General features: G+C 44.2%; 1 protein-coding gene across 1 annotated transcript in view; it reads left to right on the forward strand.

Moving 5' to 3' along the window:
- Window positions 1-24475, forward strand: part of Ptprn2 (protein tyrosine phosphatase receptor type N2) — a 723577-nt gene that overhangs the window by 291417 nt on the left and 407685 nt on the right. Inside the window, exons 6-7 of the mRNA XM_036205661.1 lie at window positions 2411-2759; window positions 24069-24272. Coding sequence (XP_036061554.1) covers window positions 2411-2759; window positions 24069-24272 — 553 coding nt within the window. The remainder of the gene's footprint in view (window positions 1-2410; window positions 2760-24068; window positions 24273-24475) is intronic.

Consider the following 24475-nt stretch of genomic DNA (forward strand, 5'->3'; position numbering starts at 1 on the left):
AACATCTGCAAGCTAGAGACTGTAGAAACATCTATAACTCTGAGTGAAGGAAACAGTGCAACTGGGGCTCTCCTCAGCACTCTTGGGGTGTCTGACCATCAGAAAGCACCGTGGTGACAGCAGTGATGGACATGGTGGCCGGGGAGGCTGCCAAGCCCATCCACTTCTGTGCAATTGATGCTAAGCCACACTGAAGCTTGCATCTGTGTGGATCTGGAATGGACTCCCTCCTTTGAGTTGCTGAAGAACAAATCCCCTCCTGGTTTTGACCCCTGCCTCTTGTTGCCCCCTTTGAAGGCAACAGACTGACTATGCCATTGCATGGGACAAGGAAGTAGGATACCAGGGAAACAACATCTTCTGAGATTTTTTTTTTAAAGACTCTTATTTGTGCTATATGTGGGAATGCTTTTTCCTCCTCTTCGCCTTCATTTGAGTCAGAGCATAAACACTGAGAGCAGATTGTCTGTCCCAGCCTGCTGCACAGATGTGCTGAGCCTGGTGTCTCTGCCTGGAGCTGTCCAATGTGGGGTGCTAATTAGAGAGCCTTTGAGTGCAGTCCATCAGGCTGCATCACAGTGAGGAAGGATGCTGCAGGCACATTAATGAGCATTCGGATGTGGGCCCCGGCCTCTGGTGCAGTGACCCGGCTGTGTGTGCAGTCTCCTGAAAGGTGCAGAGTGGCGGAGCCTGCACCTGACTCTGTCACCTGTTTGTGGGGATGGCTGAGGGCTGCTCCGGTGGCAGCATTCTTGCTCATGTGCCCCCTCCCTCTTCTTACATCTTGTTTTCTAAAAGAAGACCAGTTGATTCCAGCTAGTCTTGCACACAAAACTAAGCAATTTGGATGACAGCTACAGTTACATCATTTTGGAAGCAAGAACAACAGCAGAAGAAGAATCTAAGAGATAGTGTTGAAACTCCTTTATCAGGAGAAGCAAGTCTCAAAAGGTGTAGTGATCTGTTCAAGTGCTTACATAGGAGCTGCTCCTGGACCCACAGCAAATGTGTGCTAACCTCCAGCTTCCTGTAGGTAAACCTGTCCCTTGAGGTGGAGAAACAGCTTGGTTGGTGATATGCTTCCTGCATAAGCAGAAGGACCTGAATTTGGATGCCTGCCACCCATATGAAAAACCAGAAATGGGGACACATTCCTGTAATTCCAAAGATGAGCAGCAGGAGACAGGAGCATCCTTGGGGCTTCCTGGCCAGCTAGTCCTGCCAAATTAGTGAGGTCCATGTTCACTGAGAATTTTTTTTGTCTCAAAATACCAAACTGGAGAATAATAGAAGAAGACACCCAATGCTAAGCTCTGGCTTCCAAGTGCACATGTATACACACAGAGGCATGGTCTCTATCTCAAGTGGGATTTAGACTTGTATCACTGAACAGTCAGGGCTGGGGAAGGAAGAGGCTTCAGACAGGCATGTGGAACCTCTGTGGATGTGGAGGTGTGTTTACAGGAAAGCTGTTCTTCTGAGTCACAGCAAACACTCACACAGGTATCAGATTCTGATATTTCTTCAGAGACTATGTACAAATGGTCACTAAGCACGTACGATCCCTCAACATCAGTAGGCACCAGAGGAATGCAAACAAGATAAAACATGATGAGACCCTGCCTCCTAGCCACAAGTATGGCTGGTAGAAATAACTATGAAGATAATGAGATGACAATGTTGAAGAGACACTCAGCCCCATTCTTTGTTTGGTAGGGCCGTGCAAGAAGTTGGCAGCTCTTGAAATGTTAAATATAGTGATAATATGACCCTATGAATTCATCTGTTAGGCTTATACCCAAGAGAACCAATGTATGTCCATCTCCCAGACTTAGCAGCATACAGTGATCTAACAGCATTATTCAAAGTAGCCCAAAGTGGAAGAGAGCCTGGGTGTCTATCATCTGGTCTATAAAAAAATAGAAAGTGGTAACAATGTACAGAGGAGGCTTACTCAGCCCTGAAGAGGAAGATCTTGGCACATGTCATAAAGTGGCTCAGATACAAAATGCCACATGCTATGAGAGTCGTTTACACAAATGTCTGAAGGGGACCAAGTTCTCAGATGCAGAAAGTAAAACTGTGGTTGCCTGGGCTGGTGACAGAAGAATGGGAACCTGCACAATGTTCTGATTTTAGGATGTTCAGGAATTATTAAATGGTGATGTTTACACATCTGTGAACACATTAAAAACTACAGAATTATATGATTTCATGGCCTGCTGCATCTCACGAAAGCGGCTACTTAGAAACCATAGCTAGAGTAACTACAAAGTGTGGGGCTTGGCCAATAAACAATCTCATATGTTAGAGATGCCTGGTGCCATCAGGCCATGAGGATGGAGCCCAGGCCTCCTGAGCACAGGCTGATGGAGACCTAACTCTTACCTTGTCTCATCTTCCCCTCTAGGATGAGGACTCTTTCCCCGAAAACATCCTGACCTATGTGGCTCACACTTCTGCACTGACCTATCCTCCTGCAGCTCGGGTCAAGTATCCTGACAACCTTCTGTGGCCCCTTAACCGGCTCCAGCCAGATGAGCTCAGTCCTAAGGTAGACAGTGATGTGGACAAACAGCAGCTGATTGCTGCACTCAGTGCCTACACTGCTCAGAGGCCTCCTGGAGAAAATGACCCAGGGCCACAGTATCTTCCACATAGTCCCATGAGAGCATCGAAGTCCTTCTCTGCACCTGCTGCTTCTCAGAGATGGCCTTCACCTCCAGGAGATGCCAAAGACTCCCTGAGCACGGGAGAAGGTGGGTGTTTTGATAGTCTGCTCTCACTGCATTGGCCTTGATTTCTTCCCCGAGGGTATTTCCATTACACACCACTTGTTGACACAGTGGGACAGAGGGATCCTATGTGGGTCCAGGGTCCCTCTTGGTGGAGAAAAATCCTGTCAGAGGGACACTCACATTGGGGAAGAGGTAAGTACTGTGGGTATAGATGGCTGGTTTAGCTCTTACCTCTTAAGGCTGGCTCTTGGATTGTGTCATCTACTGTGTGTTTTACAACACAGACTAGGAATGCTGGCAAGCATTCATGCCATGTCATTCTGGGTGGGCAAATCCAGAACTGACCCTCATATATGGTTAAGTAGTTATTCCTCAGGGGCGTCTAGTCTATAGTTACTACTACCCGCAATGCAGTGGTGTGTAGTCCGCAATGCAGTGGTGTGTAGTGCAGACCTCAATGTGGCCCTTGTCAGTGCTGTGGTTTTTAGTTTCTTGGTAAGAGTGATGAACTTCTGTGGCTCTCTATAGGCTGTAAGGGCATCTACAGGTATTGACAGCTAGGTGCTGGCTGGCTCCTGCTCCTTTTTATCATACAGAAGGTTCTGGTCCATTTGCTTTCTAACAACCTTTCACTAAGACCATCCCAAAGTGGGATTATTATGTTATGACTTCACCTATAGAGACACATGGACTCTACAGCTAAGCAGGTGGCACTGTGGGGAGTCATCTGGGGACTGCACGGGCATCAATCACTACATCATTCTGTAGACAAAGCTCAGCTTGTATTGACAATCCTGGTTCTTGCTGCTGCATTCCAGACAGGCAGCTCCATTCTCATGTTCTCCTTGTCTTTTCAAATGCTGTAGTCATTTTTAGGAAAGCCACTCCCACATGACCATTAAGAATAGTTGGCTCTCAATCATGATTTAGGGATAGCATGCATGACCCAGGTGGTGTGCCTACCAGAGATGCATGCACACAGAGATACTGCACATGCCTCTGTGTTTGCTGAGGAGACTGTAGCCAACAGCTGGCCTTTCCTTGCAGTGTTCTGCCTGCAGAGGCTCTTCCTTCCATTTCAAAGCATCAGCTCTTCCAGGAAGCCCTTACCTTGACCTGGTGACCTCTACACGTCCTTAGTTCCTGTACTCTCTTAAGCAGCCTCACATGGAAGCATAGGCCAGCAAACAGATGCCAAAGCTGCTCCTTGACAAGCAAGGGGATGTGCCTTCTCTGTGTCCCCTGCTGTTTCTCCTTCATGGTCGGGTAGGATCTTGTGCTTCTCTCTATCTCCTAACCTATCTCCCACAACCTAAAAAATCCTCATCTCCTGCTGGACTCCACCATAGTTATTAGAACTAGGAAGAGGTGGATACCACTTTCCTACCAAGGGATGAAAATCTAAGTGGAAAATGGGATATGTTTGTGAATAGATTACCCATACCCATGGTCTCCGTTGCCCTGTGATCATGGTTGCTTTCCCAAGCTGCCATATGTATGTTCCTAACTTCACTGTATGCTTTTAAAAGTGCCACATAAAATGCTAAACACTAAATAAATAGAACTGGGTAGGGAACCCTGTGCATGTCAGACCAGCTTCAGCCATGGCTTTTCCTGGACTTTCATGTTCCACACCCCACCCTCCCTGCATGGTTTTGAACTGAATTCAGACATTATCTTATTGTACATTTCCACACTCCAGCAGGGTACAGAGAGAGAAGCAACAGCATATAGACCCAGCCACACTGACTGGGTCACATTGCATGTGAGGATTAATAACAGCAGTGTTACAGAGTGTCTTTTCAGGGCCCAAACTTCCCTACTGCATCACATTTCTCATAACTAGTTCTGAAACAAGGCCTGTGCAGGCCTTTGGGCTTCTGGAAACATCCAGGTTTCTCCTTATTCTCATCTGCAGTTGTGTTCTCAGAAGCCTGGTCAGTTTTCTGAAGGACTTTATCACCTTCTGAATTTTGCTGCTTGTATCCCAGTGATGTTTAAGTTACTTCTGCTCTGTGTCTGACATATGGCCGTATCTATTTGATCTCAGTGAGGGGGTTTGTGGAAATGCTCCGTGCTTTGGGAGGTGCCTACTGCCTTGTCCTTGTCTCCTTTAAGTTTGCTGGTGGGATGTCATATCCCATAGGGGTCACCTAGCCCCTATGGCAAGCTGTGGCTTTATCACTCACATACACCTCAGGGACTGGAAAGCTTCCCAGAAGCTAGAGGGAAAAAAAAACACTACAAACCCAGTCCTCTCCTTAAAAGGTTCTGATGGATGTTCAGTGAGTATTTGCCATCCCTCCCTGACCTCATCATGGCCTCTGGGCTCAGGGAAGGTAGTGCACCACTGTGGTCTCCATCTGTTGCTTGTAGCTTGTATTCCAGGGCTATCTTGGACAGCTGCATCGTTTGCTCAGTGAATGAATGAATGGACTCATCTGCAAATTATCCCAATTGTTACTCACTCAGCCTTAAAAAGCAGTGTTATCATCAAGTTCATTTTCCAGGAGAGCAAAAAACCTTCAGGGCTTAATGGTGGTACCGAACCAAACATTTGGGTTTGTCAAGAATCAGATGGCTAAATACCAACTAAATACTATTAAGTTTTTTGTTTGGGATAACAGGTCATGGGCTTTGGTCATTAAAATCATGGTTTGCATTCCTTTTATATATGTACATATAGTTACCATGTAGTGGGGGAGACAATGCCCCAGTTAGACATTTTATATCACCATGTGAAACCTCCAATGCCAGAAATGGATTACATTCACCATGGGGATGAGGCTTGGTTGTTGGTTGTATGCCTAAGCAAATATAAAAATAACAATTATAGAGGTCTTACATAAGAATCATCCTATTTCACCTAGGACACGGGGGCTGGGCAATGCTTTGCAGGACTCATGAGGCTCCTCCCTGAGTTCTGTCAGTAGGTAGCAGCTGTCTGCCTGTCTTGTCCCTTTACTCTTAACACTTGGCCTATCTCTCCCCGGGTCTCTGAACAAAAATTTAAAGTGGTAGAAAGTTCTGTGTCCATTTTTGTTGTTGTGTTAATGTTTTTCAAACTGAAGAGCTAGCCAGATGGCTCATTGTGTAAGAGTTCTTACTGCACAGGCATGGGCACCTGAATTCAAATACCAGAACCCCTGTGAAAAGCTGTGTATGGCCAGGAGTGTGCCTGTAAACCCAGCACTGTGGAGACAGAGACAGGAAAATGGCTGGGGCCAAATGGCCAACTCCAAGTTTGGTGAGAAACTTTGTCTCAAGACAATAAAATTAAAAGTGTCAGAGCAAGTCACCTGAGATCCTCCTCTGGCCTCCAGGTATGCATACAGGCATGCACATGTGCACACAAAACAGTCTTCGCTTCTCCCATTCCTTACCAAGGACACATATGTAATACTTTTCCACATGCCCACGTGAAATGAAAAGGTGGACTGCTTGAGTGCTTGAGTCCTGTGAAACACACCAGACAATGCAATGGGTGCCTGTCCCAGACTGATTTTTCAGACACCTTTGAGAGCTAAATGACACTTAACTGTGATACACCTCTCAATTTGTAGTGAGCCCATTTTTACATTGTTGGATTGTTTTCAGTAAATATAGACAAGACACTGATGTAGATGTCTGTCTCTTGGTAGAAACCCAAATGAAGGTAGAATAAGATAATAAGTGAATTTTTCTGAATTCGTTGAAATCAAGCAACAATGAAATGGCTTCAACAATCAAACAGATTTAATGCCCTCTAAACAAAAGGGCACGGACACTGCTTCAGGATGGTGATGAGGGTGGAGATGATTGCAGAGATGGTGATGATGTGAAGAAGAAATGATAATAAAGATAGTGATGATGCTGGTGATGGTGGGGTAGTAAGGAGGGTGACGGTGGTGTTGATGGTGATTGTAAGGACGGTGGTCATGATAATGGTGAAGGTGGTTAGGAAGGAAGCAAGATTAGTGGTGGTGACCATGATGATAATGATGGAGTGACGGCGGTGATTTTGGTAAAAAGACTGATTGTGATGGTAGGGATGGTATTGAAGGAGGTAAGGACAATGATGGGTGGGGAGAGTGAATGTGGGGTGGGGAGAGTGAGGCTGATGATGAAGATGGTGAAGGTGACGGTGATAACAGTAAGGAACGATAATGGAGATGGCAAGGATGATGATGGTGAGGAATAATAAAGGTGGTAAGGACTGGCAAAGTGGTGAGATGTTGGGGGACTATAGAAAGCAAGATAAATATTGATATGACTAAAATATCCTTCCGACATACTAAGGAGCAAAAGCTATTATGTGTGATTCACTTCCTTCTCACTGAAGCAATTTTGCAGCGAAGCTGTCTGCTTGCTATCACTCACTCAGTAAAGCATGTAACATTTTGTTTGGGCAGCCCTGCAAAGACATATAATTTCAGCAGGTCAGGCCTGCACAGCTGTGCATGCAGAGTCACTGTGAGGTGATCTCCTATTTCAGGACTACGTATTTGATGTTCTGACATTTCATGTAATTGCCCTGCTAGAGCCCACACGGAGCATTGAAAGCTACTTAAAATGTCATTATGAGCTAGCCAGAGCTCAGAGATCTCTAGTGCAATGGACAGAACAAAAGAAGGCCTGCTTTGATGGCATTTGGCTGGGCTGAGCTATACCCCGTCTTCCAGCAGGGCAGTGGGACTTTCAGAGAAGCATTTTTTCATTGCAGTCCATCCTTAAGGGGGTGGCAGTGATACCTTTGTGATTCTTAGTGTAGACATAAAATGCTCAATGTATGGTTTGTAGCAGTTATGTGGAGATGACTTTCATTACGTGCTGCTGAATCCCTATTTGCTAGCCAGCAACCTAGAACTTTCTACGGTGTCTTTCAAGTGTTCTTAAAGTGATCATTCACTACATGGACACCTGAGGAAATTCTTTCTTAGATGAGACACAGTAATTGTAGAAGGTATACTTTATTTCATCAGGAAGATGGAATTGTCTGTTTCAGGGCCCCACCAGAGCTGTGGACATGGCTGTTGGTCATGTCTCCTTTTATCTGACCTTCATCTTTAATGAGTACAGAGTCTTGAAGGGCAGTGAGCATGGTCCGTACTGCCACATTTCCTTTCTGTATGAAGAGATGAGAAAGAACTGGATGGGGATCATGGGAGAGTATGTTTCTAACTGTTGTATGTTAGAGCAGAAGGTGAGGACAGTGTCCTTCTGGATGACCATGCCGAGCACTGGCCACCAGGAAGATGACCTCCCTGCTTCCTTGCATTTCATTTCCTTGAAGCTTCACTCAGGTGAGAACCCTTGAGAGGCTACAGGAGGTTGGATAGGTATCCCAGATCCCAGGGGCATGTGTGGCAGGGCTGGACTTGACCTGGGTCTGGTGACTCTTGAACATCTTGCTTTTCCATGTGGAGATGCTTGTCTGGAAGAATCAACCCCACTGGCTGTGAAGCTTTGGGATTTCTGCATAACTAGCTTGCCTGTAAGCCGCTGGAGTACCTGACATTATTTCTAGCAGGACTAGTGCAAGACAGCATGTCATGGAGGGACATGGGCTGCCACGAGTTCCCAGTCCTACCTTCAGGGCCCAGTTCTGGGGCTGATCCTTCCACAGTCCCACTGCTTGGCCACCAACTATTTAGGTTCCCTTCTTTCTGTCCCATGTCACATCCAGTCTGGCAGAAGATGCCCTGCTTGCCTTCAACAGACTTTAGTTGCCTTTCTTCTCCTTTCTGGTGCTGCTCCACCTGCCCGACCACTGACCTGGAGGTCGTGAGTGTATGACTTTCCTTCGACCTCCCTGCCTTGACCTTGTTTCCAGGCTGCAGGATGGTTCTTTACAGAAGTGACGCAGATGAGCTTTTCAATCCTGAGCCTTCTTGTGGTGTGCATGGCCCTGTAAAGTCCGCAGCCTCCCCCTTCATCTCTCCCTCCATGTGCTGGTAACTCCTCCTGTTGCTTGCTACCTTTCAGCCACTCTGAACTCCTTTCTTTTCTTGGCCCAACAAGCCGAGCATTTTCTACCCCAGTACCTTTGCCCTTGTTACTTCTGCCTAGAGAGCCTTTCTTCCAGGATGCAGTGGGGCCAGGCTGTTTCCTCCTTTGACTCCATAGTTAAGCTTCACTTCTCTTTGAGTTTTCTCCAACGATCCTTTATAAAACAGGCCTTTTAAAAAATTTTACGGCCCTTCACTGAGGTGCCTCCCCTCCCTTCTTCCTATCACTGTAGACAATATGTAGGTCATGTTTCCAATAGTTTATTTTCCACTTTCTAACGTTGATAAAGAAATGTTTCTTGAATGGTAGGCAGGGTTTACTGGTATCTCTCTGGGTCTGGAAAGTATCTAGGACATAGAAAACACACAATAGAAGAATATAGAAGGAATATGGGGAACTTACCTCCTGAACTCCTCATCAGTTAACTCTCAAAGACTTGGGTAGATCCGCCAGGCAGAGCTCAAGAGAACTTGTGGTGTAAAAAAGGTATGGGACATGCGGGGGCCTTCCACAGAGAAGGTAATCTGAGAGAGCAGAGAGAAAAACATCGTGAGAGAGCAGGCAGGGTATCCTGGAGGACAACTCAATGTTCAATGCGTTGTAGTCAGCATGCTACAAAGCAGGGTCAAACAGCACCATGGTGATTCCTGCCCTCTTCTTCTATTCCATCCCGACAATTCCCCCACTGCTTACAACACAGTATAGAACTGGAGGGAAACATGCATCCGAGGGAAGATGCCTTTCCAGAGCAGCGGAGTGGCTGTGAGCCCTGATGTTGGTTGCAGGGATGCTCTGGAACTTTTGGACTAGGGACAGGCAGCAGGAATGGTCATTGTGGGGGTGGGTGTGGGTGGGTGGGAGGGTAGGGGATGGGGGTGGGAGGGTAGGGGGTGGGGGGAGGGTCTAGGACTGAACATCACAGCTGACTTGATGATGAGATAGCATCAGCCAACAAGTCAAGATAAAAGTCTTTGGAGCTCCTGGGAGAGGCTGTGCAGGTTGAGGATAGAGAATGGACACTTGCCCTGTGCTTGTGGAGGCTTTGGGGAGGGAGCACTCCTGCCGATTGTCTAGTTTGGCTGTTGGTGCTCACCAGTGCATGGGGCTTATTCAATACTTAGAAAAAGCTGTCATTCATCTACAAATGCATTTCCCACCGTGGAAAGTGCACTCAGAGCATTGCTCAGTCTCAGTCACACATCTGGCCCCCTCCTGGTGTACAAGCCTACAGAGAGTGGCAGCTTCCCAATACTCAGCCTCTTGATTTAAGAATTGCATTGGCTCGTCTTTATACTGTGTTCCAAGGACAGAGACAATTACATTTCATGTACTTATAGTGAGGTTTAACACACATCCAGAAATTGTTTTGATTACTTTTTATTCTTTTAAAAAATTTTTATTAATTAAATCTTTTTATTTATTTTACATCTGACCACAGTTTCCCCTCCCTCCTCTCCTCCTCTCCCCTACCTCCGCCTTCTCTCTATCCACCCATCAATCCACTCCTCCTCCATCTCTAGGCAGGCCTCCCATGGGAGTCAATGAAGCATGACACATCAAGTTAAGGCAGGACCAAGCTCCTCCCCCTGCATCAAGTCTGAGCTAGGCAACCCAGCATGGGGAACAGATTTTCAAAAGCCAACTCAAGGCCAGGGACAGGCCCTGATCCCACTGCTAGGAGCCCCACAAACAGACCAAGCTATACAACTGTTACCCATATGCAGAGGCTTAGGTCAGTCTTCCTATCTGTTGGTCCAGGGTCTGTAAGCTCCCAGGAGCCCAGGTCAGCTGTCTCTTGCTCAGTTATGTTCATAACAGTATTATTCATAATAGCCAGAACCTGGAAACAACTTAGATGCCCCTCAACCAATGAATGAATAAAGAAAATGTAGCATATATACACAATGGAGTACTACTCAGCAGTAAAAAAAAAAAAAAAAAGACATCATGAAGTTTGCCTGCAAATGGATAGGTAGGAAAAAAAATCAACCTGAGTGATGTAACCCAGACCCAGAAAGACAAACATGATATGTCCTCACTCATAAGTGGTTATTAGCTGTACAGGATAACCAGGCTACAGTTCACAGACCCAGAGAGGCTAGGTAACAAGGAGGGTTCAAAGAGGGATGCATGGATTTCCTTGGGAATGGGAAATAGAGGAGATCTCTTGAGTGAGCTGGGGGTGAGATGGGGGAGGGGATAGGAACATGAGGGGTTGGGTTAGGTGGGTTGGGGGTAGGATGGAGGGAGAGAGTAATGGAAGAGATATCTTGATGGGGGCGGGATTTGGGGGTTAGGAAGAAACTTGGTGCCTGGGAAACTCTGAGAACTCCACAAGGATGACCCCAGCTAACAATAGTGGAGAGTGTGCCTGAACTGACCTTCTCCTGTAATCACACTGATGACTACCCCAATTGTCATCAGAGAGCCTTCATCCAGTAACAGATGGAGGCAGACGCAGAGACACACAAAAGCACTGGGATGAGCTCTGGAAGTCCTGTTGAAGAGAGGCAGGAGGGATTGTATGAGCCAGGGGGTCAAGGTCATGATGGCAGAATCCACAGATTATTTTTTATTGTATCTCATTTTCGTATTTTATTAGTTTTCTATTAAATACCCAATTTACACTTTTGCTTTAATAACTCAGGCGCCAAAGTCAAACAGTAATCTCCTCACCCCCAAAGATGTAATTTGGATTTTATCTTTTTAAAAAATCAGTAAATTAACTGGGCTACCTTTGTCTGATAATAAAAATAAGTAATACAGTTTTTAAATCTTTTCAAAAAGGTATTTTTGCATATTTTCAAGGTTTGTGGTAAGTTTGGGAAGATGTTTGTCATATCTGTTTATGTCAGACTGACAGTTTCCAGGGTAAAATGCATGCAGTGGTTTACAAATAGATTATTTTGCAAAAGTTTGGAGGCTATTTAGTTGAAATTCAGGAAAGGAAGTTGCTTCATAAACATTGGAACAAGTGACAGGTTGGGTGACAAGTCAGCCTGAATACTTGTCTATTTTAGGAGAAAACACAGTGGAGGGAAATGTCACTTGGTCCTCTCATGGGGATTGTTTTATTTTGAAAAATGGACTTGTCCGTATAGTCCAACTTACCTCTAATGCTAGATCCTCTTGCATCAGCCTCTGAAGTGTTGGGATCACCACACCTGCGTCTCACAGTATCCTAATGGTTGGCCTGGCCCATAAATTAAGTTTGGTGTCTACTGTCTAAGTCCTTCTAGATTCAAAATATTTGGGGATATGTTTTATATGTGTGGTGTGTATGAATTTATAGGTGCACACATATGTTATATGTGTATGGTGTGTATGTGTGTATATGAAAAATTTTGTAGCCTTCCAGAAATTATGCCCTTAATTTTAAATATTTTCTTGCTTGTAAAATATTTACTTCTGGCCTCTGAACATAATTGTTGCCCAATAAAAGTTGATAAACTGGGTGGATGGAATGGGTGAATGGGCAATGTGTAAACAAAAGGATACATGAATGGATAAGTGGGTAGATGATGGGTGCGTCCATGGGGAGGGATAGATGGATGGATGGATGGATGGATGGATAAATAGATTTATTGGTTGGTAGGTAGGTGGAGAGATTAGTGATGGATGGATGTGCAGAAGGATGCGTGGATGTGTGTATGTGTATGAATAAATGGATGGATAGTTGAGTAAATGGGTAGATGAGTAGAGCTTGGGACCCGGCTTTAATGGCTGAAATTTACATTTTATTTTATAAGTTAAGCTCATACTTTGACAAAGAGTAGTATTGAAAATCATAGTCACTTAAAAATTTTAAGATTTGATTGATTTTATTTTATATGTATGAGTTTCTTGCCTGAATGTATATTTGAAACCATGTGCAGGCCTGGAGGCCTGCATGGCTGAACATCTAAGGGCTCTTGACTGTGTTCTGCATTGCCTGCTCAAGGGTTGCTGTGGGTGAGCTGTGGTTGGAATTTATTACAGAGATCCACATGCTTATCGTGGACTGGAGTGGGGAAGAAAGATGGGCAATGATGGGCACATCTAATCCATATCATTAGCTCATTGTTGAGGCAGTAGTTGTGATGTACTGAAGGCTTTAGGATATGACTTCACTGGATGGCAATATATACCTTATTGGCCTTCATTGTCCAATGAAAGAATAGTCACAATGAGTTCAACACTCCCTGATCTCTGAGCCCAGACTCAGGCCATCTGCCATGTGGAACTCCCAAGTCTACCTGAGTCCCATCTCTCTCAGCCCTGTAGAGTCATTTTTGGGACATGGCAGGCCTCCTCCTTTCTCCTGAAGTATTCATCTCTTCCTCTTGATGACCCAGCTCTACAGCCCTAAGGGGCATGGTGCTGTAGGAAGGGCATTGTGACTTCTGGAGACTTCAGACATGCTTGGGATCCAAAGTCCTAGTTACAGCTATGTAAGGAGAGGAGGGAATCCTGTATAGACCTGGGATAATCTAACTTGAGAAAGTGGTAAGTGGCTCCCCATAGCCCTAGTGCCTGTGAATTCTGGTAATTCTGTGTCTCTAGGTCAAGCAAAGGCCTTTACATGCCTGGCTCTTCTGGCCTTGCCATGGTGAGCTCCATCCTTGTTAACTTTCTCTCTGTCCCCTTCACCTTTGACTACCTGCAAAGTCTCTCAGGTTGAGTACATGCCAGTTTCTAGAGCTAGGTGCTCTCCTTGTCCCCAGGCCCCCGTAAAACTGAGCTCAGTGTCAACAATGTCATGGACCACACTGTGATTCTTTTCATTCTCATAATGAAGAGAGTGTGTATGTGCCATGGTGAGTGAGGTTGGCCTTATGACCATGGAAGGAAGTGGGAGAGAGGCACTCTGTATGTGAAACACCATGCATCTGCCTGCTTCTTTATTCAGGTGGAGCCTGACTTTAAGTCACAATGGCATCTTCTCACTCCTGACTGGTCCCACGTGCTTCTCTCTTGGAGTAGCTTAGAGAGATGTCCTCAGAGACCAGAAAAGGCACCTGCTACATGGTAGTGCAACTGAGAATGTAGTGAGAGTTCACCAAAGGGGATGGAGCTGCAGCTGGGGAAAAATCACCTGTGCATCCCTTTGCCACTGGCACTCACTCCAAGGCTCTAAATGCCTGTCTTTGGAAGTCCAGAGCACTACTTCCTGTCCTCTCAGTGGTTAAGACTTGTGCTAACCGGACATGTCATTCTGCTCCATCCATGCAGATCCAGAGTCAGAGCCCTCAGAGCTGGGGTCAGCCTTAGAGTAGATTGCACTTAGCTACGGATCTGTGGCATCATGTCACGGGCCCCTCTGGTCCTGGGCATGGTGCACATTGCTCTGCTCTGTGAGTGTGGAGTAGGTGTGGAGGTTTCTGGAAACTGCAGTTTCTGTGTGCTGTGTGTTGACAGGCTTGCCCACATGTAACTACACTGCTTTTGTGTCCAGAACCCACTCCTGCCTGTTGACGGGAGGAGGAGATGAGCAGTATCCTTGAAGCATGTGATTTTAGTTCTATAGAGAGAAGTCTGGAAAACAGACAAAGCTTGTACTCCTTGTTTGTAGTAATCGGATGTTTCTACTCCACTGAGGTTAAGGATTAGAGTGAGACCCAGCGTGCATCTGGGTGATCTCTGTGACTGGCAGCACTGGCGGTGTGCTTCAGGAAGGTGGAGACACAGAACTGAACTGTCAGACACAACTTCTGGATAAAGTGATGTTAGAAGTGAACACTCACAAAGTAAACAAAAGAAAGCTGGGTTTCCCTTTAAACTTGAGAAATTGGACTCCATCAGACTTAGAATTCGTTATTCTGTTGTTGTTTAGATGGAATTTGCATATAATAAGATGCATGAACAGAAGTGTGCCCAGGAATGAGTTTTGCAGTGTGTGCTTAGGTGATGACCCCCAACACCACACAGGGCATCCATCCCCTGTCTGCACATTCCCCATGTCCCTGCTGAGAATTGCTGTTCTGAAGTGAGGTCCTATGAGACCATCAGTGACCGTTCCTCTCCACTCAATGTGAACTGTGGGGCCATGGAATTCTGCTTACCCTTGTTTCTCGCTGGCTCTGAATGGACACATAGTCCAGCTGTCATTTCTCTGCCCTCTGAGAGTGTGGCACCTCTGATGAAGAGCACATGTATTCACCTTCGTGAATGATTGCTGAACCTTTCTCAAGAACTGTGGAATTCACTCCTCTCCAACCGCATGGATAGCCTTCTGATTTTTCCATGTACCTCCAAAATATGTACCATCTTCTCTGACCCCATCAGCTGTGGTAGGACACATATCTCTGTGGCATTGCATGCCTGGCTGTGGTGACTAAGGAGAATACACCTTTTCATAAAGTTTTTGGCTATTTATATAGCTCCTTTTGTAAATTCTCTGTTCTGTTTTCTTTGCCAATTTTTTTTTTGTACATGTGGTGTATGTGTGTGTGAGAATGTGGTTGTGGATATATCTGCAAATGTATGTGTGTGTGTGTGTGTGTGTGTGTGTGTGTGTGTGTGTGTGTGTGTGAAAGTCAGCAGTCAATGCTGACTCTCATCCTTCATAATTTTCCACCTTATTTGTTTTAAGATAGGGCCTCTGGTTCTCACTCACTGACTCAACAGGCTGACCAATGAACTCTGAGCATCTTTGTGTTTTTGCTTCCTTCAGCAGTGGGATAACAGGCTCACGCTGCAACATTTGCCTTTTACATATGTGTTGGGGCTCTGAACCTGGGTCCTTCTGCTCACATAACAAGCACCTTACCCACTGGTCATACACCCAGCCTCCACTTTGCCTATTTTTACTGGTGTTTTTTTAAAAATCATTAATTATTATCACAGGAGGTTTGTCCCCATAATATACTGTGAATAAGTTTTCTCAGATATCTTGGGACTGTTACATCCTTGAAGCCATCTCTGCTGAGATAAAGATGCTTTTGTTAAGCACTGCCTTATTGGAGTCATCATCAGATACCACACAGGAAACAGGAAACCCTGTTGCTGTGGGAGCAGACACTTTTCCCCTGTATCAGCATAGCAATGTATGTTTTACAAACTATAGGAACAGGAGGAAATGACTCCTCCATAGCAGACAAATGTCTTTTAGAAAAGAAAGAAAAGCAGGCTGTCTGTCTCCCTTCCCAGCATCTGTCCATGCACTGTGACTACTTTCCTGTCGCCTTTTTCAATCTACAGGGCCACCCACTTGCTATTCTGTAAGCATAATATAAAAATGTTGATCAGTTTTGTGTCTGAAGGGTATGTCCCCTGGCTACAGACTTCTGGGTTGAAAGTTCTTGATTAGAGATTCAAGCATGGCATTCATATGTATAATACCAAATAGAAAATCACACTGATGCCTGAGGCCACATTCTTTTTTCTTTTTTCCTTTTATTGAAAGTAGATTTTCCCCTCACATAATATATCCCAAGTGCAGTTTCCCTTTTCTCTTTTCAGTTCTTCCCTACCTCTCTTCCCATCAGAGTCCACTTCCTTTCTATCTCTCGCTAGAAAAAAAAAACCAAAAAAAAAAAACAAAACAAAACAACAACAACAAAAAACAGGTTTAGAAGGGATTATAACATAATGGGTATCATATAAAGGAAAACAAAAACTAACACATTGGAGTTGGACAAGACAAACAGGAGGAAAAGAGCTCAAGAGAAGGTACAAGAATCAGAGATCCACTTATTCACACTCCGGAGTCCCATGAAAACACTAAACTGGAAGATATAGTGTGTATGCAGAAGACCTGGTGCAGACCTGCACAGGCCCTGTGCATGCTGCTCCAGTGTCTGAGTTCATGAGCATTTTGATCATGCTGGTTCAGAGGGCCTCGTTCTCCTGGTGTCCTCCACCCTCTCTGGCTGTTCCATCTTCCTTCCTCCTCTTCCCTGAGCTCTGAGGGAAAGGGTTTAGGACTGAGTGTTCAAGGTCTCTCACTCTCTGAATATCTAGCTGTGAGTCTCTGTATTTGTGCCCAGCTGCCACAGGAGGAAGCTTCTCTGATGATGGCAGAGCAAGGCTCTGATGTAGGAGTATAGCAGAATATCATTAGGAGTCATTTTTTGCTACTTTTTTTTTTAAACAGTAGAATTTGGTTTCAACCTAGTTCTGTGAGCTATGTAGTCTCTGGTTCTTGATCACTCAAGCAGTGTCAGGTGTGGGCTCCATCTCACAGAATGGGCCTTAAGTCAGATCAGACAGTGGCTGGTGACTCCCACAAGCTTTGTGGCACCATTGCACTAGCATATCTTGCAAGCAGGACACCATTGTAGATGAAAGGTTTTGTGGCTGGTTTGGTGTTTCTGTTTCTATTTTGGTAGCGTGTAGAGTAGCTCACTGTACCAAAGATGCTAGAACATAGGGGACAGCTCAACTTCTCTATGTTCAATGAGTCACATAGGTGTTTTCTTCAGCAATGAGGCCTTGTCAGTTTGTGGAGAGAAATATATAGTCTTGGTAACAGCCTAGGTTGTTTGAGGATTCCCGTGAGTCCCCTTTAGCCAATATCTCAATTAGATGTAACCAAATCCCAGCATTAGAAGCTTCATTTGGTGACAAGAGATGGCTACTTGGGACTCTCTCCATTATTTGGAAGTTCCATTTAGATTGCCTTCATATATGTAAATTTTTAAAGAAGCTTCCACTGTATGATGTTTCCATACTATCTCTCAAATGGCCCTTAATTTTAGATATCTCTTCCCATATTCTCTCCCACTGTGCCCCCTCTTGACTCTCCCATTCCAGCCTCCTCCATAACTATCTATTCTGTTTCCCTTTCCTAATGAGATATACCTGTCTCTACTAGTCCTTAACTCTATCACAACCCTCTTTGGTTCTATAGATTGTAGCTTGGTTATCATTGACTTAATAGCTAAAATCTACATATAAGTAAATACATATCAAATTTGTCTTTCTGCTTCTGAGATACTTCACTTGGGATGATTTTTTTTTTCTAGTTCCATCCATTTACATGCAAATTTCATGGTTTCCTTTTTTATTAATGGCTGCGTAATACCCCATTGTGTGGATGAACCATGTTTTCTTTAGCCATTCTTTTGTTGAGGGACATTTAGGTTGTTTTTAATTTCTGGCTTTTTGAATAGAGCAGCAATGAAGATGGTTGATCAAATGTCTCTGAGGTAGGATGAAGTATTTTTGGGGGCAGGTATATGCCCAAGAGTGGTATAGTTGGATCTTCAGGTAGATTGATTCTCATCTTCCCAAGGAACTACCACACTGATTTCCACAGTGGTTGTATAAGTTTGAATTCCAACTACCAATGGATGAGTGTCCTCTTCACTCCACATCTTCAACAGCATGAGTTGACACTTGTTTTATTGATCTTAGCCATTATGGCAGGTGCAAGATGAAATCTCAAAGTAGTTTTGGTTGGCATTTCTCCGATGGTTAAGGATGTTGAACATTTCTTCAAGTACTTCTCAGCCATTTGAGATTCTTCTTTCGTGAAATCTCTGATTATATCTGTGCCCCATTTTTAATTGTCTTTTTTTTATTGATATCTAGTTTCTTGAGCTCTCTTTATATACATACATACATACATACATACATACACATGAAGTGATATATATGTATACACACACACATATCTCAGATGTGTAGTTGGTAAAAATAATTTCTCATTCTGTAGGCTGTCACTTTGTATGGATGATGGATCCTTTGCTAAGCAGAAACTTCTCAGTTTCTTGAGGTCCAATTCATTAGTTGTTGATCTTAGTGTCTGTGCTAATGGTGTTAAGTTTAGAAAGTCTTTTCCTGTAAGAATGAGTTCAAGGCTATTGCTCACCTACTCTTCTATTAGGTTCAATGTATCTGGTTTTATGTTGAGATCTTTACTCCATTTGGAGTTAAGTTTTGTTCAGGGTGAGAAATATGGATCTATTTGCATTATTCTACATGCAGCCATCTAGTTTGACCAGCACCATTTGTTGAAGAGACTGTATTTTTTCCAGTATGTGTTTCTGGCTTTATTTAAAAAACAAAATGAAATAAAACAGGTGTCCATAGGTGTTTGTATTTGTATTTGGGTCTTCAGTTGGATTCCATTGACAGTGTTCCTGGTTTTGTGCTCGTACTTTGCTGGTTTTATTACTACAGCTGTGTAGTATTGAAATTGAGGGTGATGAGACCTCCTGATGTTCACTTATTATTCTGGATTGTTTTAGCTATCCTGAGATTGTATGTTTCCATATGAAAATTGCCCTTTCAAGATCTGTGAAGAATTGTGTTGGAATTTTGATGGGGACTGCATTGAATCTGTGGATTGCTTTCGGTAGGATGGCCATTTTTACTATGTTAATCCTATATCAGTCCATGAGCATGAGAGATCTTTCCATCTTCTGATATCTTCTTCAACTTCTTTCTTCAGTGTCTTAAAATTTTTAATCATACAAGTCTTTCACTTGCTTGGTTAGAGTTTCCCCAAGATATCTTATAATATTTGAGGCTATTGTGAAGGGTGTTGTTTCCCTGTTTTCTTTCCCAGTGCATTTGTCATTTGTGTGTAGGAGGGATACTGATTTTTGTGAGTTAATTTTGTATCCAGAAACTTTGCAGAAGTTGTTTTTCAGCTGTAAGGGGTTCCTGGTGAAGTTTTTAGGCTCATTGTCATATCATCTGCAAATAAAGATACTTCCTATTTATAGCCCCTTGATCTCTTATAGTTGTCTTATTGCTCTGTCTTAAGTACTATATTGAATAGTATGGAGAGAGTGGACAACCTTGTCTTGTTCCTGATTTTAGTTGAATTGCTTTGAGTTGACATTGGCTAAACTGCCTTTATTATGTTGAGGTATGTCCCTTGTGTTCCTAATCTATCCAGGACTTTTATCATAAAGGGGTGTTATATTTTGTCACAGGCCTTTTCTGTATCTAATGAAGTGATCATGTGGTTTTTCTCTTTCAGTTTGTTTATGTGGTGGGTTACTTTTATTGATTTACATATATTGAACCATCCTGGCATCTCTTGGGATGAAGCCTACTTAATAATGGTAGATAATCTTTTTGATATGTTCTTGGATTTGGTTTGTGATGCTTTATTGAATATTTTTGCATCTGTGTTCACAAGAGAAGTTGGTCTGTAATTCTCTTTCATTGGTCTTTATGTGGTTTGCTTATCTGGGTAACTGTGGCCTTATAAAACAAATTGGGCAATGTTCCTTCAGATTCTATTTTGTGGAATATTTGAGGAGTATTAGGGTTAACTCTTCTTTGAAAGTCTGGTAGAATTCTACATTAAAACCATCTGTCCCTGGGCCTTTTCTGGTTAGCAGACTTTAAATGACTGCTTCTATTTCACTGTGGGTTATAGGTCTGTTTAAATTGTTTATCTGATCTTGATTTAACTTTGGTAAGTGGTGTGTATCAAGTAAATTATCTATTTCTTTTAGATTTTCTAATTTGGCAGAGTGCAGCTTTTTTCAGTATGTCCTTGTGATTTTGAACTTCCTTGGTGTCTGTTATGTCCCGCTTTCATTTCTAATTCTGTTAATTCAGTTCTTCTCTCTCCTTTTATTTAATTTGGATAAGGGTTTGTCAATCTTACTGATTTTCTCAAAGAACCAATTCTTTGTTTCATTGATTCTTTGTATTTGTTGTTGTTGTTTCTATTTCATTGATATTAGGCCTGAGTTGATTATTTCTTGCCATCTCCTTCCTTTGGGTGTGATTTCTTTTGTTTGCTGTAGAGCCTTCAAGTGTGCTGTTAAGTTACTAGTATGAGATCTCTTCAGCTGATTTATGTAGGCACTTAGTTCTATGAACTTACCTCTTGAACAGCCCTCATTTCCTGTGTCTTCTTGGGTGTGGTTAACCTTTTTAGGTTGGAGTTTTCCTTCCAGCACCTTCTGTAGAGCAGGATTTGTAGATAGATATTACTTAATTTTTTTTAAAAAACATGGAATGTCTTATTTTCTACATCTATTGTGTTGAGACTTTTACTAGGTATAGTGGTCCAGGCTGGCATCTGTAGTCTCTTAAAGTCTGCAAGCACATCTCTTCTTCTTTAGGTTAGGGAAATTTTCTTCCATGGTTTTGTTGAAAATATTTTCTGTTCCCTTGACTTGGGTTTATTTTCCTTCTTCTATTCCTATTATTCTTATATTTAATCTTTTCATAGTGTTCCAGATTTCATGGATGTTTTCTGCCAGGAATTTTTCAGATTTAATTCAGATTTAACTTTTTTTTTTTTTTTTGAGATATCCATTTCTTCTATTCAATGCGTGAGATTCTGTCTTCTCTTGTGTTCTGTTTATGAGGCTTGCCTCTGAGGTTTCTGGTCAAGTTCCTAAAATTCTCATTTCTATATTCCCTTCAGTTTGGGTTTTCTTTTCTTTTCTCTTCTTTCTTTTTTTTCTTTTTCTTTTCTTTTCTTTTCTTTTTTTTCTTTTTCTTTTTGAACTGAGGACCAAACCCAAGGCCTTGCGCTTGCTAGGCAAGCACTCTACCACTGAGCTAAATCCCCAACCCAGGTTTTCTTTATTGATTATATTTCCACTTTCAGGTCTTTAATTGTTTTATTCATTTTCTTCTAGTGTTTGTTTGTGTTTTCATAGATTTCCTTGAGGGATTTATTAATTTCCCCTACCATATTCATCAAGGCTGTTTTAAAGTCATTTTCTTGTGTTTCAGCTATGTTGGAATACTCAGGGCCTGCTGTGGTAGGGTTGCTGGGCTCTAGTGGAGACATATTGTTCTTGCTGTTATTGATTGTGTTTTTATGCTGGTGTCTAGGCATCGGCAACCAAGAAGATTGTAATTGTAGGTGCTTACACCTGTTCTTGTCTTTGTTGGGTGAGTATTTTGTTCCTTGGTTTCTGTTGCCCTCTTGGTTTTTAGAAGAGTGTAGTGGTTGGGAATTCTTCTGGGATCCTGATAGGTGTGGCCACCGCAGGTTCCAGGTAAAATGTGTTTCTGGGTATTGGAGGCTGATACTTAGGAATCAGGTGGACTGGGGGGTGCTGAAGGGGTTCACAAGAGGGAGAAAAACAGACTGTTCTACCAGGATCTGTGAATTCCCTGGAGTGGGAACAGAGAATGAGAAAGGCCACAGTGGTGGCTCTGATGCAGAGTTAGGGATGAGACTTGGGGCTGGACTTGGAAGAGTGCATGGAGAGGCGAAGACCTGTAGTTAGCCTACTTGTTTCTCTGGTCAAAGTGGCCTTAGGGTTCCCAGAGAGTGTCTGCTGGAGTTGGGGGCTGGGACAGAGTAATGAGTGGGAGGAGGGAGGTTGGGGGGGTCAGTGTGACCCACTGGAGATGGGGTTGGGATGGAGGGACTCTGCAACAGGCGTTCTGCTGCAGAGCTGGGGATGAGACTGGGGGATTGGATTTGGAGGAGCAGAGGGAGGGGTGACAACTTACAGTTAGCCTAGCTACTTCCTGGACATTTCTTCCTCTTATGCTGTAACAATGATGTGACTGGCCCAACCCTGCCTCTCAGGTTGTAGAGGTTCTGTGTACTGTAATCTTTCCATTGTGCAATGTTTGCTGTTTTCAGACCCACCCCTAATTGCCTGCTTCTGGCCTGTGGTTAAGCCTTTTCATAGGTTTTCTTCTTCAGTCTTTCGTTCCTTCTATGTCCTGGCTGAGTTTACACCTGGTGTACCCTCCCTCCCGCCTGAGTATCCTCAGTCATACTCTCTCCTTGTTGGGGGTCCTGGTCAAGTTTCAGCTCCCTTGTGTGCAAGCCACTTTACCTTGTGCTGGGCTCTGTGCATGTAGGAATGGAACCATGCTAACTGATCCCTCAAGAGGGTTTCAAAGCATCAGCTAAATTTCTGTATTATCCTGATCCTGTCATGGTATTGATCTTTCATGAATACTGTCTTTTGGTGTCCCTCCCTTGAAGATGTGGCCTTGAGGGTTTTTAGTGTCCTGCTGATGGGGCTCTGTGAGATCTCTGATAGTGGCAGCAGGGACTCCCAGCATGCCCTGATACACATCCTGTCCCTTCTTGGCCCTGGGCAATTCTCCTTTCACATGACATCATCACTTCATGCCATAGACTTGTATAGTATACTTGTGCATATAGCCCCTCAGTATGCTATATCCTTCAATTCCAGTCACCACCTATGACCTCAGACATCTGAGTTTGGGGGAATTTTCCTGCCCTTAACCTCACACTGAGGTCTAGAAGTTGTTCAGAAGCAAACTGGGCAGATTCAGGGGAACCTTAGTTCCTTACCCACGTCTGTCTGTGATGGAGGATGTCTGAAAACCTGCAGTTTTATAATGGGTAGGCCCGAGACCATTGGGATCTTGCTTCAGAGGAGGGAGGGAGGGACATGGGGTGGGGAGAAACACCCACAGAGAAGCACTGTGAGGCCTGGGACAGTGTTGTGTAGGGGTTTCTCATTTTAAAAGTGCTACATAGCTACTATTAGTTGAATAAAGAAGCCCAAAGCAGATAGAGCAGATGGACCCAAGTCTAGGTCTGTGTTGAAGTAAGCTGGCCCCCGTCCATAGACCCCACACTTGTCTCATAACCATAGGCTTTGTCTTTCCCATAGTGTCAGAAGGCTATTGGGGGTGCTATGGAATAGGGAAGTGTGTTGAATATTCATATTCAAACACAACTAGTTTATAAAGGGGTTTTTGAAAAACATCACCTTCCTGTCTTACATTTGGTATCCCTCGTGCCCTCCTGCACAGATGTTGGCTAGAGCTGTCCCTGCTCAGGGTGAAGAGTAGAGGCTGGCTCTGGGAGCAGAATGTAGGTGGAAACTGGAAGACTTCAGCAATGGTGTGTGTCCCATGCCTCCTTCCACTGGGCCTTGGCCTAGAAGAAGGTTCTAGGCCCCAGGCAGTGACAATACCTGAGTTTTTGTGTGTGCTCCTTCCCAGCAAATGTTGGATTGTCTGGCTATGTGGGGAACCTGCTTTTTGAGCTTGCTTCACTTTACACACAGCCCAGGGGCCATCAGGCTCTGTATGTATGCAGGACACATTGTCAAGCTGCTCAGAGTGCTTGGCTGATATTTTTCTCCATGATTCTCAGGAAATATGACAAACGTCCAAGACAGTGAGTGTAAATCCCCTTAGCCTGTAACTTCTCTCTGTTCTAGGAGAGACAGACACAGCTTGTTAACATTTGCTGATAACCTGAAGGATTGCTGATTAGATGCCAACTCTTCCTCAGCTGAACCTGTAGTTATTGTGAGGCCTTCTCCTCTCCTTCCCTGGGCAGGCAGGCAGGCAGGCAGGCAGTCAGTCAGTCAGTCAGTCCTTCCTTCTCTGTGAGCTCCATGTCCAGCTAAACACCAAAAAGTTCCTCCCAAAGCCAGGCTACTTGTTAAGCTGTGTGGCTAATCAGCTGTGACTTGTCTGTGCCCCTAGATATACTCCTGCGGCGTCTCCTGAAAGATCTGCAGCAACAGGCTGAAGTGGACCGCCTGGGCCCCCTGAAGTTGGAAGAGACGGAAGACTCAATTGCTGGAGACATACAAGGCGATCCTTCTGAGGGAAGCCAAGATGGCCATGGGAGAGAGGCTGAGGGACCGCTGAGAGAGCAGGCAGATGCCCCAGAAGCGGTGCTTCAAGGTGACCTCCTGCTCCTTGGGTCCTTTGCAGCTGGATGGCCACCGGGAGGGACTGGGGGAATGAGGAGCCTGGAGAAGGAGTGAGGCTATGCCATGCAGAGGGGAGGAATCCATGGGGAGGCAATATAGGGAGACCACAGGAAGGGAAGGGGGACATGGGTAGGGGAGGGAGCTATGGGAGGGGAGAATCCTACTCACCAAGCC

The sequence above is a fragment of the Onychomys torridus genome, chromosome 14, assembly GCF_903995425.1.
Source record: "Onychomys torridus chromosome 14, mOncTor1.1, whole genome shotgun sequence".
Classification (NCBI taxonomy): domain Eukaryota; kingdom Metazoa; phylum Chordata; class Mammalia; order Rodentia; family Cricetidae; genus Onychomys; species Onychomys torridus.